General features: G+C 35.7%; 2 protein-coding genes and 1 pseudogene across 2 annotated transcripts in view; 1 reads left to right on the plus strand and 2 right to left on the minus strand.

The window, feature by feature from the left end:
• The window catches only part of LOC107700282 (tether containing UBX domain for GLUT4-like), an 18,383-nt pseudogene extending 17,542 nt beyond the window's left edge, over window positions 1-841 (minus strand).
• A 1,591-nt stretch (window positions 842-2,432) lies between these two features.
• LOC107700198 (synaptogyrin-2-like) lies at window positions 2,433-9,762 on the plus strand. Its single transcript, XM_016501808.1, has 4 exons — window positions 2,433-2,640; window positions 4,499-4,736; window positions 7,196-7,332; window positions 8,772-9,762. The coding sequence occupies exons 1-4, from the start codon at window positions 2,536-2,538 to the stop codon at window positions 8,943-8,945; spliced, it is 654 nt and encodes a 217-aa protein (XP_016357294.1). The 5' UTR covers window positions 2,433-2,535; the 3' UTR covers window positions 8,946-9,762.
• A 2,353-nt stretch (window positions 9,763-12,115) lies between these two features.
• Window positions 12,116-13,813, minus strand: part of LOC107701768 (thymidine kinase, cytosolic-like) — a 6,052-nt gene continuing 4,354 nt past the window's right edge. The window contains exons 4-5 of the mRNA XM_016503908.1: window positions 12,447-12,597; window positions 12,116-12,326 (exon numbers count right to left, since the gene is read on the minus strand). Of these exons, the coding sequence (XP_016359394.1) occupies window positions 12,147-12,326; window positions 12,447-12,597 (331 nt within the window). The 3' untranslated portion in view covers window positions 12,116-12,146. The remainder of the gene's footprint in view (window positions 12,327-12,446; window positions 12,598-13,813) is intronic.

The following is a 13,813-nucleotide window of genomic DNA, read 5'->3' on the forward strand; positions in this document are numbered from 1 at the left end:
TTTATATACAATTTTAATTGATACATATTACATAATTATATTATTATTTATTATATATTATGTACAATTGTATATGATAATAAATTATGTATGAAGGTATTGTTTCAGGTTACACTCACTTGAGTCCGTGTTCTTCTGGATTAAAGCCGTGTTTCTTACACACATCCTCAAGAACCTGCAAGATTAAACATGTTCTAGATCATGATAACCACAGTTAAACCACACATACAGCACCTCAATACCATGGTAAAAATATAACTATATGGTTTCTAGGTATTCGTCTGAAAAACAATAGTCTAACACATTAGTATAAATATAAAACTCATTATTTAATATTCATTTTAACCTGTTTATTTAAAAAAAAAACAGCACCAGATGTGTCTCAAACCCTAATAATCTGGCCTGTCATGTTGTACATTAACGTCTAGTGCACTAGGTAGGGAGCTTACTAGTTCTGAATGCGCCAAAACTGTGGCACGCGCAATATACACTCCAGATAGACAGCCTGTTACATAGGTAGCACTTGTAATGCCCCCGTGTTGCCCACACATGCTGTCTAGTTAGGGAACTCTCCAGTTCGGCTGAGTCAGAAGGCGACTGTAGTCAGAAGGCGACTGTCCGAGCCGCGCGCTGGGTTTGAGCCGCTAAACACACACACAGCCTCCGCGATCAGATGCGTGAATAAACACGAGTGTGTGAGCTCGTACCTGTAATAAAGGTGTGTTTGCAGACACTTTGACAGTCTGTCTTCTTCCATTCGGAGTTAAAACCGACACAGCCGAGCCACTCGCCGCCATGACAGTGCGACGTCACGATGTTTGTTTGACAAAACTTTATGCGCATCTGAGACTCAACAGACAGCGACATCACTGTGCTCATGTCGTTTAACTCTAAAGCTGGAATTTAAAGGGGTCATATGATGCGATTTCAGTTTTTAATTTCTCTTTGGAGTGTTACAAGCTCTTGGTGCATAAAGAAGATCTGTAAAGTTGCAAAGACTAAAGTCTCAAATCCAAAGAGATATTCTTTATAAAAGTTCAGAGTCAGCCACGAATACTCCAGCGAGAATAAAAGTTACGCCTTCTTTCTTTGCGTGAACATTTGGGTGGCGTTATGCAAATCTTCCCACATAGTGATGTAGATATGTGGGGGCGTGTTAGAACGAGCCGTTTTAGGTAGGCGTGGCTGACTCTTAACTTTTATAAAGAATATCTCTGGATTTGAGACTTTAGTCTTTGCAACTTTACAGATCTTCTTTATGCACCAAGAGCTTGTAACACTCCAAAGAGAAAGGAAAAATTGAAATCGCATCATATGACCCCTTTAAAATATTGTCTAGATAGGCAGCTTACTAGGTTAGAGTTGGTAAAAGAGCATTTGTGTGTGATTCTTTTGTTTGAGATGTTGGAGATATGAGTTGTTATTTATTATTTCTAGACTTTCTTCAGATAGCTGCGGTTTCTCTATGTTTCCATTATAGTTCTACTTCAATTCTGGTGTAGTTCTAGAGGTGTTTAAAAACATTAAACTTGTCATTTTGTTCTGTTTGACAGGATGAACCCGTCTTTGAAGGCACTGTTTCAGAATAAATCTTGAGTTTTCTGGGAGTTTAATCAGATCCACTGAAACTGAAAGCGTTTGGTTGCCTTCACTTATCCGTTGCATGTTATTCTGTTCAGACAGAGGTTTATTCAAACCGAAACAATAGACAAGCGCTCATGGGTTGACATGACTGAGACCAATCAGAAGCAAAGACAGCCAACAATATGTCTACTGTCAGATTCATGTCAAATAAGAGCGTGTTTGTACTTACTTCACTGTATTTTGGAGACAATTTGTACCTAGAAGTGAGATAAACCTGACAAAACCTCCTTTTGGGGATGTCCTGATTTGTAAAAATGTTATAAAAATATATATTTTTTTCTTTTTCATTCAATTTTCTCTTTGATTATAATATTTATAACTAGCTGTAAACAATTGAAGTCTAAAACAAGTAAATGTGCATGCGTTGAGTGTGTGTGCGTGTGTGTGAGTGTGTGTGTGTGTGTGTGTGTGTGTGTGTGTCGTTTTGGGGAGGGAAAATTACTAATAAATTCAAGATATGTTTTGATAAAGCCAAGTATGTTAATTTTAATGATTAAAGTTTCGATACAAACCAGATGATTTGTGTGTCCTTGAGTCACACATTAGCTGTTGTTCATCTACAGTGTGTGTTAATATCCTAATTAACTCATTATTAAACATTCAATTGCCTTAATTTAATCTCTAATGATTTGTAGTAACGTTGAAGACTTTGCTCCTATTGAATTTTCACTCAACGTCACGAAGTTTGAATCGTTTCAGCGAATCGGTTCTTTTGAACGGTTCGTTTTTACGTTCGTCTAGATGGTGTGAATCATCGATAAGATCCGGTTTAAAAGAACGATTCATTCGCGAATCTGGCGAGGAAGCAGCTGCACCGGTGGTGTGTGTCCGTGTTGTGTTTTCAGCTGTTGCTTATGTGTGTGTGTGTGACTGTGAGTGTGTGTTTCACCGATGGAGTCGAACAGTGCGGCGTACGGAGCCTCTCTCGCCGGAGCGGGATTCGATCTCATCAAATTCATCAAACAGCCTCAAACGATCATACGATTCCTCAGCTGGGTGAGTGACAGGCGTCACGTTCAACTCATCTGCTCATTATGATCAATAATCGACTGCAGGGTCAGGGTGAAATGGGTTTAAAGCATTATTATACTATTTGACGTCTGCAAGACGTATTTTTGAGAGTGTTTGCTCATCTGAGATTGCTGCATCTATAGGACGTTTCCTATCAGATGTCAAATAGACGTTTAGAAGATGTCTTTAAGATGTTTATGATGTAAAACTGACATCTTAGAGACGTCTATCAGATGTTTGTACACAGCAGATGCTTTCCAGATGAAGCGATCTTTAACAGACGTCTTGCAGACGTACGCTCATTCAACGTTATCTAGTATTTAATAATGTTCTCAAAAATGTTATTTATGTATCTTTCATGGCACGATTTTTTAGTTTCTAAAAGTTTTAGTTGACTGTTAGTACATTACCATTTCACCATTAGTAGTTTTGGAACGTTCAAAACTAACGTTCTCATAATATTTGCAAAATGATACAATGTAACGTTCCCTTAATGTGTTAAGAGCTGCGTTTGAAGGCGTTTCATAATTGATGATGACCTGAAGCTGTTGAGTTGAATCAGTTACAGTTTACAGCTGCCATTGAATTAGTTTCATAATGCATTTTACAACATTAAAACTGTTACTTCTCAGTTTTTTAAGCTGCTTTGCACAATTTGTATTGTATAAATCGCTACAGAAATAAACATTACTTGACATAATGTAAATGTATGAAGATTAAATCTGCATGCTTTACTTTCAGGACAGAAATCAACAGTCTGTCTCTCTTTCTGACTGTTTCGGAGTTATCCTATTGATTGACTGATTCATTTGATTGATGAATTTGACTGAGCTGAATTTGCTGTTAAGTCAGCTTACTAGTGTAAACAGTTCATTTTGCTGTTCAGGCATATGATCCGCTGTGAAGGGGCTTTCCACAGACGCTGAGAACTGATTCATATCTGGTCCTGGTCTGTGACGGCATCAGATGACCTCGTCAGCCATGTCTAGATTTGCTCGGTGTAATTTGTTTACGGCGTCACACACATTTGCACAGCAGCAGTGTGTTAGTTGTGTCTGTGATCATGTGAATCATGTGATTCAGTGCACAAGTACAGAATATCCCAGTGCTGACATGTAAACACAGCAGATGGCTAGTAATACGAGAAGCCTGCGACAGAACGAAGTCCTCTCGCTGAACGCTCATCCATTTCTCATTTATTTCTCTTTCAGGAGTTGTTTGCTTTAGAATTTAAAATGTATGAATTGTAACACTTGTCAGAAGGCTGCAGCAATAACATGACACTCAATCAGACGCATGCTTTTAAAATTAAAGGAATAGTGCGATCAAAAACGAGAATTCATTTTTGTGAGAGCATCTGAGGTTAGGATGAGTTTGTTTCTTCGTCAGATTTGGAGAAATGTAGCATTGCATCAGTGTCTCACTGCAAGTGAATGGGTGCCGTCAGAATGAGAGTCCAAAAGTGCTGTGGATTATTGTGATGTTTTTATCAGCTGTTTTCTGACGGCACCCATTTCAATACTCTAATTACAAAAATTAAGACAAAAATATTTGTTGTAAATTACAGTTGTTCTGTAAAAAAAAGGTTTTATTTATTTTAAATCCTCAACTTTCAAACATTCAGATCCTTGAGTTATTATTTTAGTGGAATCCTGGTGAAATTCTGTAAACGTCTGCCTAGAGAAATGTTAGAAATCATGCAAATGTGTTTGCATCCCCCATTGGGAACTTCTGAGCTAAAGTTCTTATAAGTGTAATATTTAGAAAGCACTTTGCTTCAGAAAATGTGAAGATCTGGTTGTTTTAATTGGTCTGACGCAGCTTTCACTTCTCTTCATGTCAGGTGTTCGCTATTGTGGTGTTTGCCTCCATAACCGCTGAAGGTTACGTGAACAGCAGCACTGAAAACCAGGTGAAGTGTGTCTTCAACAGGAATGAAGGGGCGTGTCATTACGGCGTAGGCATCGGCGTCATCGCCTTCCTGGCCTGCATCGCCTTCCTATTGGCTGATGCGTTCCTTCCGTCGATGAGCAATGCTCAGGAGAGGAAGTACGTGGTGATGGCTGATCTGGGCTTCTCAGGTGAGACGTTCCTCAAGTCATTTGTGTGTCGGTGGACAAGGTTTATATCAGTTTCCCAGTTCTGTCTGTTGAAAATGTGGTGCCGTTTTGTGAAAGTCTTTTTTTTCCCACTTGACCTGTTTGTGGCATCATTCTCTAAAAGAGAAACGTCCTGTGGTTGTTCACTGACACAGGCACGTCGCTCTGTGAATCAGTGAGTTGCCAAATGCTTCAATCCTGTTTTTTTTTAATATACTAGTTTAAATGGCATCTACTTGTCATTTAATGTACATCAGGGTTATTATAGTTAACTAAAATGAAATCCAATTGAACCCATTTTGTTACTTAAAGTAAACATTAACTGAAATAAATGAAAATATAAAAAAACTTAAACTTATTTGATTTCAGCTAGTTATGACAGTGTTTCTTATTTTATTTAGTTTTAGTTGAAGTACTAAAATAACTGAAACTAAAATATTCATTAAAATTAATAAATAGTACACAGACATTTAAAAAATGACTAAAACACACAACAGGATTACTAAAACTTTAACTAAAATTAAAGTGAAAAAAATCTAAAAATCTAAAAATCAAATCCAAAATAATAACAAAAATGATGATGTGGGTTGCATTTTATTCTTGGCCTTCTAGATCAGTGGTTCTTAATCTTTTTGACTTAAAGGCCATTGTCCACAATCATATTCATAGCCTCCAAATATAAACTAGGAGTGTCTGTATATTAAAATAATTATAATTAAATAAATAAATAAAATAATTCGGTTTCAGGATTCCAGAAGCTGAATTAATTTTTTAACCAATGAATTTAGATGGCTTTTCCCGTTGTTCTTGATTTATTTAATATGATTTTTAAAAATATTTTTACTCACAATTTCTACCTGAAAAAATATTTTAGAACTTGGCAAAACTAGATAAATGTACATCATTATAAAAAGGCCTATAGTGTTTTAAAATGTAATTATTTTCATGACTTTTTTAGTCTTGAAATCAGACTTTTAAAATGAAGCTTCCTCATATATCCAAGTTTCCCAAGACTTTTACGAGAAATCTGGTTTAATTTCAAAAAATTAAAATAGTGAAAATAAGGAATATGGAATATCTTGATCATTGGTTGCTTTATCTTATTTTAGTGCTTGTTTTGTCTTATTTTAAATCATGTTACACCATTCTGAGCCCCCCTTGTTACAGGGTTTAAAACCAAAGTCCTGTATTTTCTGTGGCTTCAGTTAGCTGGATTAGTTTAATCACTGACTGGCTTTGTCAAATCTTTCTGTTAATATTAGTATATTTTAATACTATTTTAATAATAGTTCACACAAAAATGATCATTCAGACTAGTGGAAAGAAAACATCTAAAATACACATTTATTGCACTTTATCTATTTGTCTGTAGATTTCAATTACAGTGCATATCTTTAAATTTGCTTAAAGTCGTTTTCTCAAAATGAGTTTTATCTCCACTTCAGCAGCACTTACAAACACCATAACTTACAGTTTTATTCTTCTCTATATTCTGAAGGTTTTTACTGAGGGGTTTGTCCATATATCAATCACACTGATTTATATTATATAACATATTATATAACATTTTATTCCTAAAAATATAGTGAAATTATTATTTTTTTTTTTCTGGCTGTTAACAGTATTTTCTGATTCATGGAGTGATATTTTGCTTCCATAACATGTGTTCTTTCATATTAATGGAAAGAAAACATCCAAAATACAGTTTTAAGTATTTATTTTATTACATTTTATCTATTTGCGTCTGTAGATTTCAGTTACAGTCTATATCTTTAAAGAGTTTTATCTCCACTTCAGCAGCACTTACAAACACCAAAACTTAAAGTTTTATTCCTCTCTATATTCTGAAGGTTTTTACTGAGGGGTTTGTTCATATATCAATCACACTGATTTATATTATATAACATATTATTTAACATTTTATTCCTAAAAAATATAGTGAAAATTTAGTTTTTTTCTGGCTCTTGAAAGTATTTTTTGATTCATGGAGTGATATTCTGCTTCCATAACATGTCCTCTTTCATATTAATGGAAAGAAAACATCCAAAATACAGTTTTAAGTGTTAATTTTATTACATTTTATCTATTTGCATTTGTAGATTTCAATTCAGACGCAATTCTATATCTTTTAAAGTTTTCTCCTCCACTTGTGCAGTACTTACAAACACCAAAACTTACAGTTTTATTCCTGTCTATATTCTGAAGGTTTTTAATGAGGGGTTTGTTCATATATCATTCACACTGTACTTCATTTTTTTCACCTGTTCATTCTGTCACCATTTACTCGCCTTCATGCCGTTCCAAACCCTTCTGTGAAACAAGAATGTTGATTTTTGTGTGAATGGTTTCTTTCAGTAAGATGCCTGATGTGTTGTCTGAAGAGTCTCTGATTGTCTAATGGATGACGCGTATCTGTGCTCTCGGTGCTGTGTGTTGATCAGGTGCCTGGACGTTCCTGTGGTTTGTGTGTTTCTGTCTCATGGCGGATCAGTGGTCAAAGACCCAAGACACCAGCGGCATCCCTACGGATGCCGTCCACGCCGCCATCGCCTTCTCATTCTTCTCCATCGGATCGTGGGTGAGTGTGTGTGAACCGCAAACTACTTCAACCTGCCACAGTTCAAGATAAACCTACAATTTAATGCAATTTTTTCATGCACAGGTCAATTTTGGTATCTTTTGCTTCCATGTCATCTTTCAGACTAGTGGAAAGAAAACATCCAAAACACAATTTTAAGTGTTTATTTTATTACACTTTATCTATTTGTCTGTAGATTTCAATTACAGTGCATATCTTTAAAGTCGCTTAAAGGCGTTTTCTCAAAATGAGTTTTTTCTCCACTTCAGCAGCACTTACAAACACCAAAACTTAGTTTTATTCCTCTCTATATTCTGAAGGTTTTTACTAAGGGGTTTGTTCATATATCAATTCACACTGATTTATACAACATTTTATTCCTAAAAATATGGTGGAAATTATTTTTTTCTGTCTGTTGACAGTATTTTCTGGTTTATGGAGTGATGAAAAGAGAAATCCAAAATGCCTTCTGTAAAAACCTTTAACTATATGTCAATCAAATCAAACAATCTTTGAATCTGGAATTATAATATTCAGTGTTATTAATATTCATATTTATTTTCTTGAAATTCTTGCAAATTAGTGCATATTTAAACATAACATTTGAGAAACCTTGTAATACAAAATTGAATGTCTTATTGTCTTAATGATTAATCAACTGTGGGAAGAATATTTATATCTTAGTTCACATTTTTTGAGCCTGTTCACCTGTGGTGTCTTGCAAAAACCAAAAGTTATGAGAAACCTTAACTATTATTAAGGATTAGTTCACTCAAAAATGAAAATTCTGTCATTAATTACTCACCCTCATGTCGTTCCAAACCCGTAAGACCTTCGTTCATCTTCGGAACACAAATTAAGATATTTTTGATGAAATCCGAGAGCTTTCTGATCCTGCAAGGGAACTGAAACGTTCAAGGCCCAGAAACTTAGTAAGGACATCGTTAAAATAGTCCATGTGACATCAGTAGTTCAACTGTAATTTTATGAAGCTACGAGAATACATTTTCTGCGCAAAGAAAACAAAAATAACGACTTTATTCAACGATTCTTCTCTTCCGTGTCGGTCTTTGACGCGCGTTCACGAGAGTACCACGATGCACTTCGTTATTTTTGTTTTCTTTGTGCACAGAAAGTATTCTCGTAGCTTCATAAAAGTACAATTGAACCACTATTTTAACAATGTCCTTACTGCCTTTCTGGGCCTTGAATGTGTAAGTTATATTGCTGTCGATGCAGGATCAGAAAGCTCTCGGATTTCATAAAAAATAACTTAATTTGAGTTCCGAAGATGAACGAAGGTCTTACGGGTTTGGAACGACATGAGGGTGAGTGATTAATGACAGAATTTTTGGGTGAACTATCCCTTTAAGTTCCTTAAATGCCACATAATCCCTCTTCAAGTCGTTGATTGACAGACGAATCTCTCGTCTTCTCAGGGAGCGTTAAGTTACTTCGCTCTGGTGAGGTTTCGTCAGGGTGATGCAGATGTGTCCCAGAACTACGCCGATCCGCCGGCGGTCCCCACGTCACTGTATCCCACCACCTACACGCCGCTAACGTATCCGTCCTTCCAGAACACTGGTCCAGACGTCTACCAGCAGCCGTCCTGAAACGGAAACCGAAACACGACACCCAGGTCACGTGACACCACGGGATGTGGGAGGAGCCTCGGCAGGCAGCCAATAGGAGACTGTTTGCCATTTTACACGTGGCCTTAAATGTGTAAACATTCAAGTGTTTATTTACATGACTGTAGATGAGTTCAGATTTGCACCGATGAGCTGAAATAAAGCCGTAAGTTATTGTGAAGCAGGTCTGTCGCTCACACTGGAATCGCAGCAGCGTTTGTTAACGTTTTCCCAGCTGAATGAGTAGGAATGTGACGGAAACAAAAAGAGCCCATTGACTTCGTTTACTAATTGTGTTAGTGAATGAAGAGCTGGTGTGATTCACCATAGAAATGTGGTGCAATTACCAGATTACATGCTTAAACATCCAGTCAAGCTGCAATGGAGGTTTTGGGCTGTAAATGAAGCATCTGTGATGCGTTTATTTGCTTCCAGATCTGATTTAATGTAAAAAACTGAGTCTTACATGGCTAAATCTGGTTTCTGGATATGAAAACATTCACTGATCCACATAAACACACTGTGATGCAGATCTCTGTTTGATCTGTTTTTCTGGTTTACCTGCCATATAACATTGATTTGGTAAAGTTTATCCATTGCACACCAACCATTTCAAAGCTTATCATCTGGGAATATGTTCATATATATATATATATTTCAAAAAAAATTTAAATGTTTGAGTTGCAGTTTGCTTTATGTGTATTTTCAGGTTACTGATTTAAATCGGTTTCTTGTTGTCTTTAAGCTCAGTTTTCTCTGAATAACCAGCTTCAATTCTTTAAGTGCAGCTAAAAGCAAAAACGCTGGTTTATATTCTAAATAAAAATAAATGAATGCAACCCTTTGGATACAAAATGTCATTTTTAGATTTGCGGGTCTTAAAAAGTCTTGATCCGCCTTAAAGCATAAAGTCTTAAATTCATAAAATCATGGCATTAAATGTTGCATGCACTGCATTGAATTGATGTCTTTCTCAGTATTTTCTTCTTTTCCAGTACAAATATCTAAACTTCCTTAAATCATTTACTGGAGATCACAGCTGTAGTCTAGTAGAGACGCTATGACATGTTCCCAGCATTATCAGCCACTGATAAATTATCTCTAGCAATAATTTTGATCAACAATTAAATGTCTGTTGTCTGCCGTTACGTCCCACCAATGCCACAATCAAACCTACTCTTGCCAGAGATGCAAATGTAAAATTAAGTCTTGAAAAATTTAACAAAATACAAGTTTATACACATCTATCAATAGGGAATGCAAACTTAAAACTTGTTTTTCCTTTGACTAAGTTGATTTTCCTGAGCCCGTTGACATTTGCTCGTTTTAATCATAAACTCACTTCAATTTGATCAATTTCACAGAAAACAAGACTTCTAGCGCTTGCTACCTAATCTAGTCATCCAACAAACCTGATATTGTATATTACAAATAAGAAAGCTTTTGATTCTCTATTGAAAGCAGCAGTTGCTCAATGCATAAATGTAAAATGTTTGTTGTAACATGCAACATTTCAAAATCAAATCAAATTTTATTCACTCATTATAATCATAATACATCACTCGTTGGCAGTGTTTCGTGGTGTCCGCTGGTTGCTCTGTTAGACAATTATAAATTAGTTTAAAATGGTTTAAATTAAAATACATACAAATGATCGACTCGTTTCTTAACCCCTTAAGTGCCTCCGGCCCACAAGGTCTTTTTTCTCTATCACATATTTTAGTAATCATCATACATTTATATATCATTTGAAAGCTTAAAACCTCAGAATTCATCCTGTGGAAACCATTTTTAAATCGGACATTGCGTTACCATAGAAATGGTGCTTTATAATCTTTTAGAGGTACTTTAAAATCTTTTAGCAGTCTCCTCCCCTTAGTGGGTGGAGTCAAGTGTCATATTACAAAATGTATTATGGTCTTTTAGAATCAGTCTTTATAATCTTGACAAAATACATATATTTGGAAAGGTCTGAGTCTCAAGATTCTATATTTGGTGGTTATTTTAGAGCAGTGGTCACCAACCTTTTTAGGCCCAAGATCCCTGACCTCGGCCTTTATGAAAGACAAGATCTACCTACTGAAGAATTGATAGAAAAAGACATCCCAGATTGTACTTCAAATTTGAGGCCTTTTACTTAGTATTTTAATTAGTGATGCTCCGATCACAGCTGATTCAGAATTCAGATTTTCTTTTCTTTCTTTCTTTTTTTTTTTTACTAGCAAATTGGATTCTGATACTGATTTTTAAGCAAATTTATTTATTGGCTATTTGCTTTATAACAAACAAACTGGCTTTAAACAAAAATATCTAGCCATTTGAAATTAGAGGCACACTGCTTATGAACCGACCGCAATATAGCGTTTCCTTGGTTACGTCTGTAAACAAAGCAGCGCTGCGCTTTATACGGAGAAGAAAATGCCATTGCCATCGAAACTTTTCTCAAGACGGTTCCCTTCAGTGATGCATTAATATAACCCCAGAAATGTAATGCATTTTTTTTTACTTATTTTACTGTTTTTTTCGGGATCTACTAGGACAGTGATAAAGATCTACCAGTCGATCGCGATCAACGGGTTGGCGACCACTGTTTTAGACCTTTAGAAATTTAGACCTTCGTGACAGAAAAATGCATCAACAAAAATTCTAGAGTTTGGGTGGCACCCGGTGGCTGTTTGTGGTATAACGCCCTACATTAAATTCTCACAGGAAGCTCGATTTTTTTTAATATCAACTTCAAATTTGGAACATGACTTATTTAGACACAAGGCTTTAATTTTATATCAATTTTGGATTCAAAAAAATATTTACTTTATATAAAATAAAAAACTTTAATACTTTAATATTTTGAAAATCATTCCACAGATTGTCTTCTTAAATAGGAGTCCAACCTTAGGTCTGTGAAAACTTCCAAAAGTTTTCATGAATTATAATAATTTAAGTTTGGATAGTGCACGTTCACGTCTATGTTCAAAAATGGGGGGGTGGAACTTAAGGGGTTAAACTAAAAATACAAAAACACCATATTTTAAACTAGGAGTTAAAGTTATTATATACAGGAAATCAGGCATTAAAAAAAAAACACAAGCAAACATACAAATCAAGTGCTAAATTCTCACTCTAGTGAGTTAAATCTGTGTAGTAACAGTGCTCCTGTAATACAGTACGGCTGAGGTGTTATTCTCATAAATGAAGGGAAGCGAAGAGTTTTCGTGGAGCGCTTTGATTGGGCTGTTTTCCTGACGTCACATGCGGCGGCGTCTCCTCTCTCTGTGGATCGCAGTTCTCTTTACACGCCACGAGACCTCCGTAACACGCTCGGCACACTGCGTGATACTTATCAGTGCCGCCGATCACCTCCACCTGAGCAAACCAAACACAAGATGCCGTGAGGTTTCACTTCTGCTGACAGGATGAGGATGTGACACGGAGCACAAGTAAAGCACAGCGTGTGTGTGTCCAGATGGAGATATTTGTCCTCACCTCTTGTTCAGCGCCGAGTCTTTTGGTGTAAGCGGCTTCTTTGAAGCACTGCATGCAGACGGCGTTCAGCTTGACCACGCTCTCCGCTAGAGGCACCAGATTCAGGATATTACCGAAGGCCTGCAGACACAAGGGTCGAAGGTCATCAACACTGCTCAATATTTATATAAACAGAAATATTCAAAATAACCATTTAAATATGTGACCCTGGACCACAAAACCAGTCTTAAGGGTCAATTTTTCGAAATTGAGATTTATGCACCAGCTGAAAGCTGAATAAATAAGCTTTCCATTGATGTATGGTTTGTTAGGATGGGACAATATTTGAAAATCTGGAATCTGAGGGTGCAAAAAAAATCTAAAACATTTAAAGTTGTCCAAATGAAGTTCTTAGCAATGCATATTACTAATCAAAAATTAAGTTTTGATATATTTACTGTAGGAAATCTACAAAATATCTTCATGGAACATGATCTTTACTTAATATCCTAATGATTTTTGGCATAAAAGAAAAATGTATAATTTTATATATTCATAAAAACACTAGATCGTCATATCATATGATAGATCTCATTTTGAACAACTTTGCCTCTAGGACTCAAACTGGTCATTAAATATTCAAGATTATTTAAAAAATCTACTTTTGCGAACTAGTCCTAGGTTTTTCGCTCAATCTCGATCAAACCACTGCAGTAATATTCACTGGACTCTCTTTACAAAACTTGGTGAAAACATGTGTCAGAAGACACTTAACAAGCATGCAAAGTTTTATAGAGATTTGACCATAGGTGGCGCAATAACAGTTAAAAAGGCTTCAAATACACAAGATTTCAATGGTAAATGGCCTCAAATTGCTAAAAAAATCTCATATATGTACACGAACACTAGATCTTCATATCATATGATAGATCTCCTCATTCTGAAGAACTTTACCTCTGGGACCAATGCTGTCAAACAAACTGTTCATTAAATATTTGAGATTATTTTAAAAACCTACTTTTGTGAACTAGTCCTCAGTTTTGAACTCAAAATCAATCAAATCAGTGCAGTACTATTCTCTAGACTCTGTAGGTCAATAATTATCAAACCAAATTTGAACATTTGCATTTGGACAACTATAAACCGGTAATCTTTTAATATGTTCTTTACAAACCCCGGTCATTGCTGCTTGCAGCTATATTTATTATTATGTTTAAAACAGTTGAGTAGAATTTTTCAGGATTCTTTGATGAATAGAAAGTTCTTAAGATCAGCATTTATTAATAGAAATAATTTGAAACATTATGAATGTCTTTATCACTTTTGATCAATTTAAAGCATCCTTCCTAAATAAAAGTATTAATTTCTATAATCCCCCCCCCCCCAAA

This window comes from Sinocyclocheilus anshuiensis, unplaced genomic scaffold, assembly GCF_001515605.1.
Source record: "Sinocyclocheilus anshuiensis isolate Anshui unplaced genomic scaffold, SAMN03320099.WGS_v1.1 scaffold21, whole genome shotgun sequence".
Classification (NCBI taxonomy): domain Eukaryota; kingdom Metazoa; phylum Chordata; class Actinopteri; order Cypriniformes; family Cyprinidae; genus Sinocyclocheilus; species Sinocyclocheilus anshuiensis.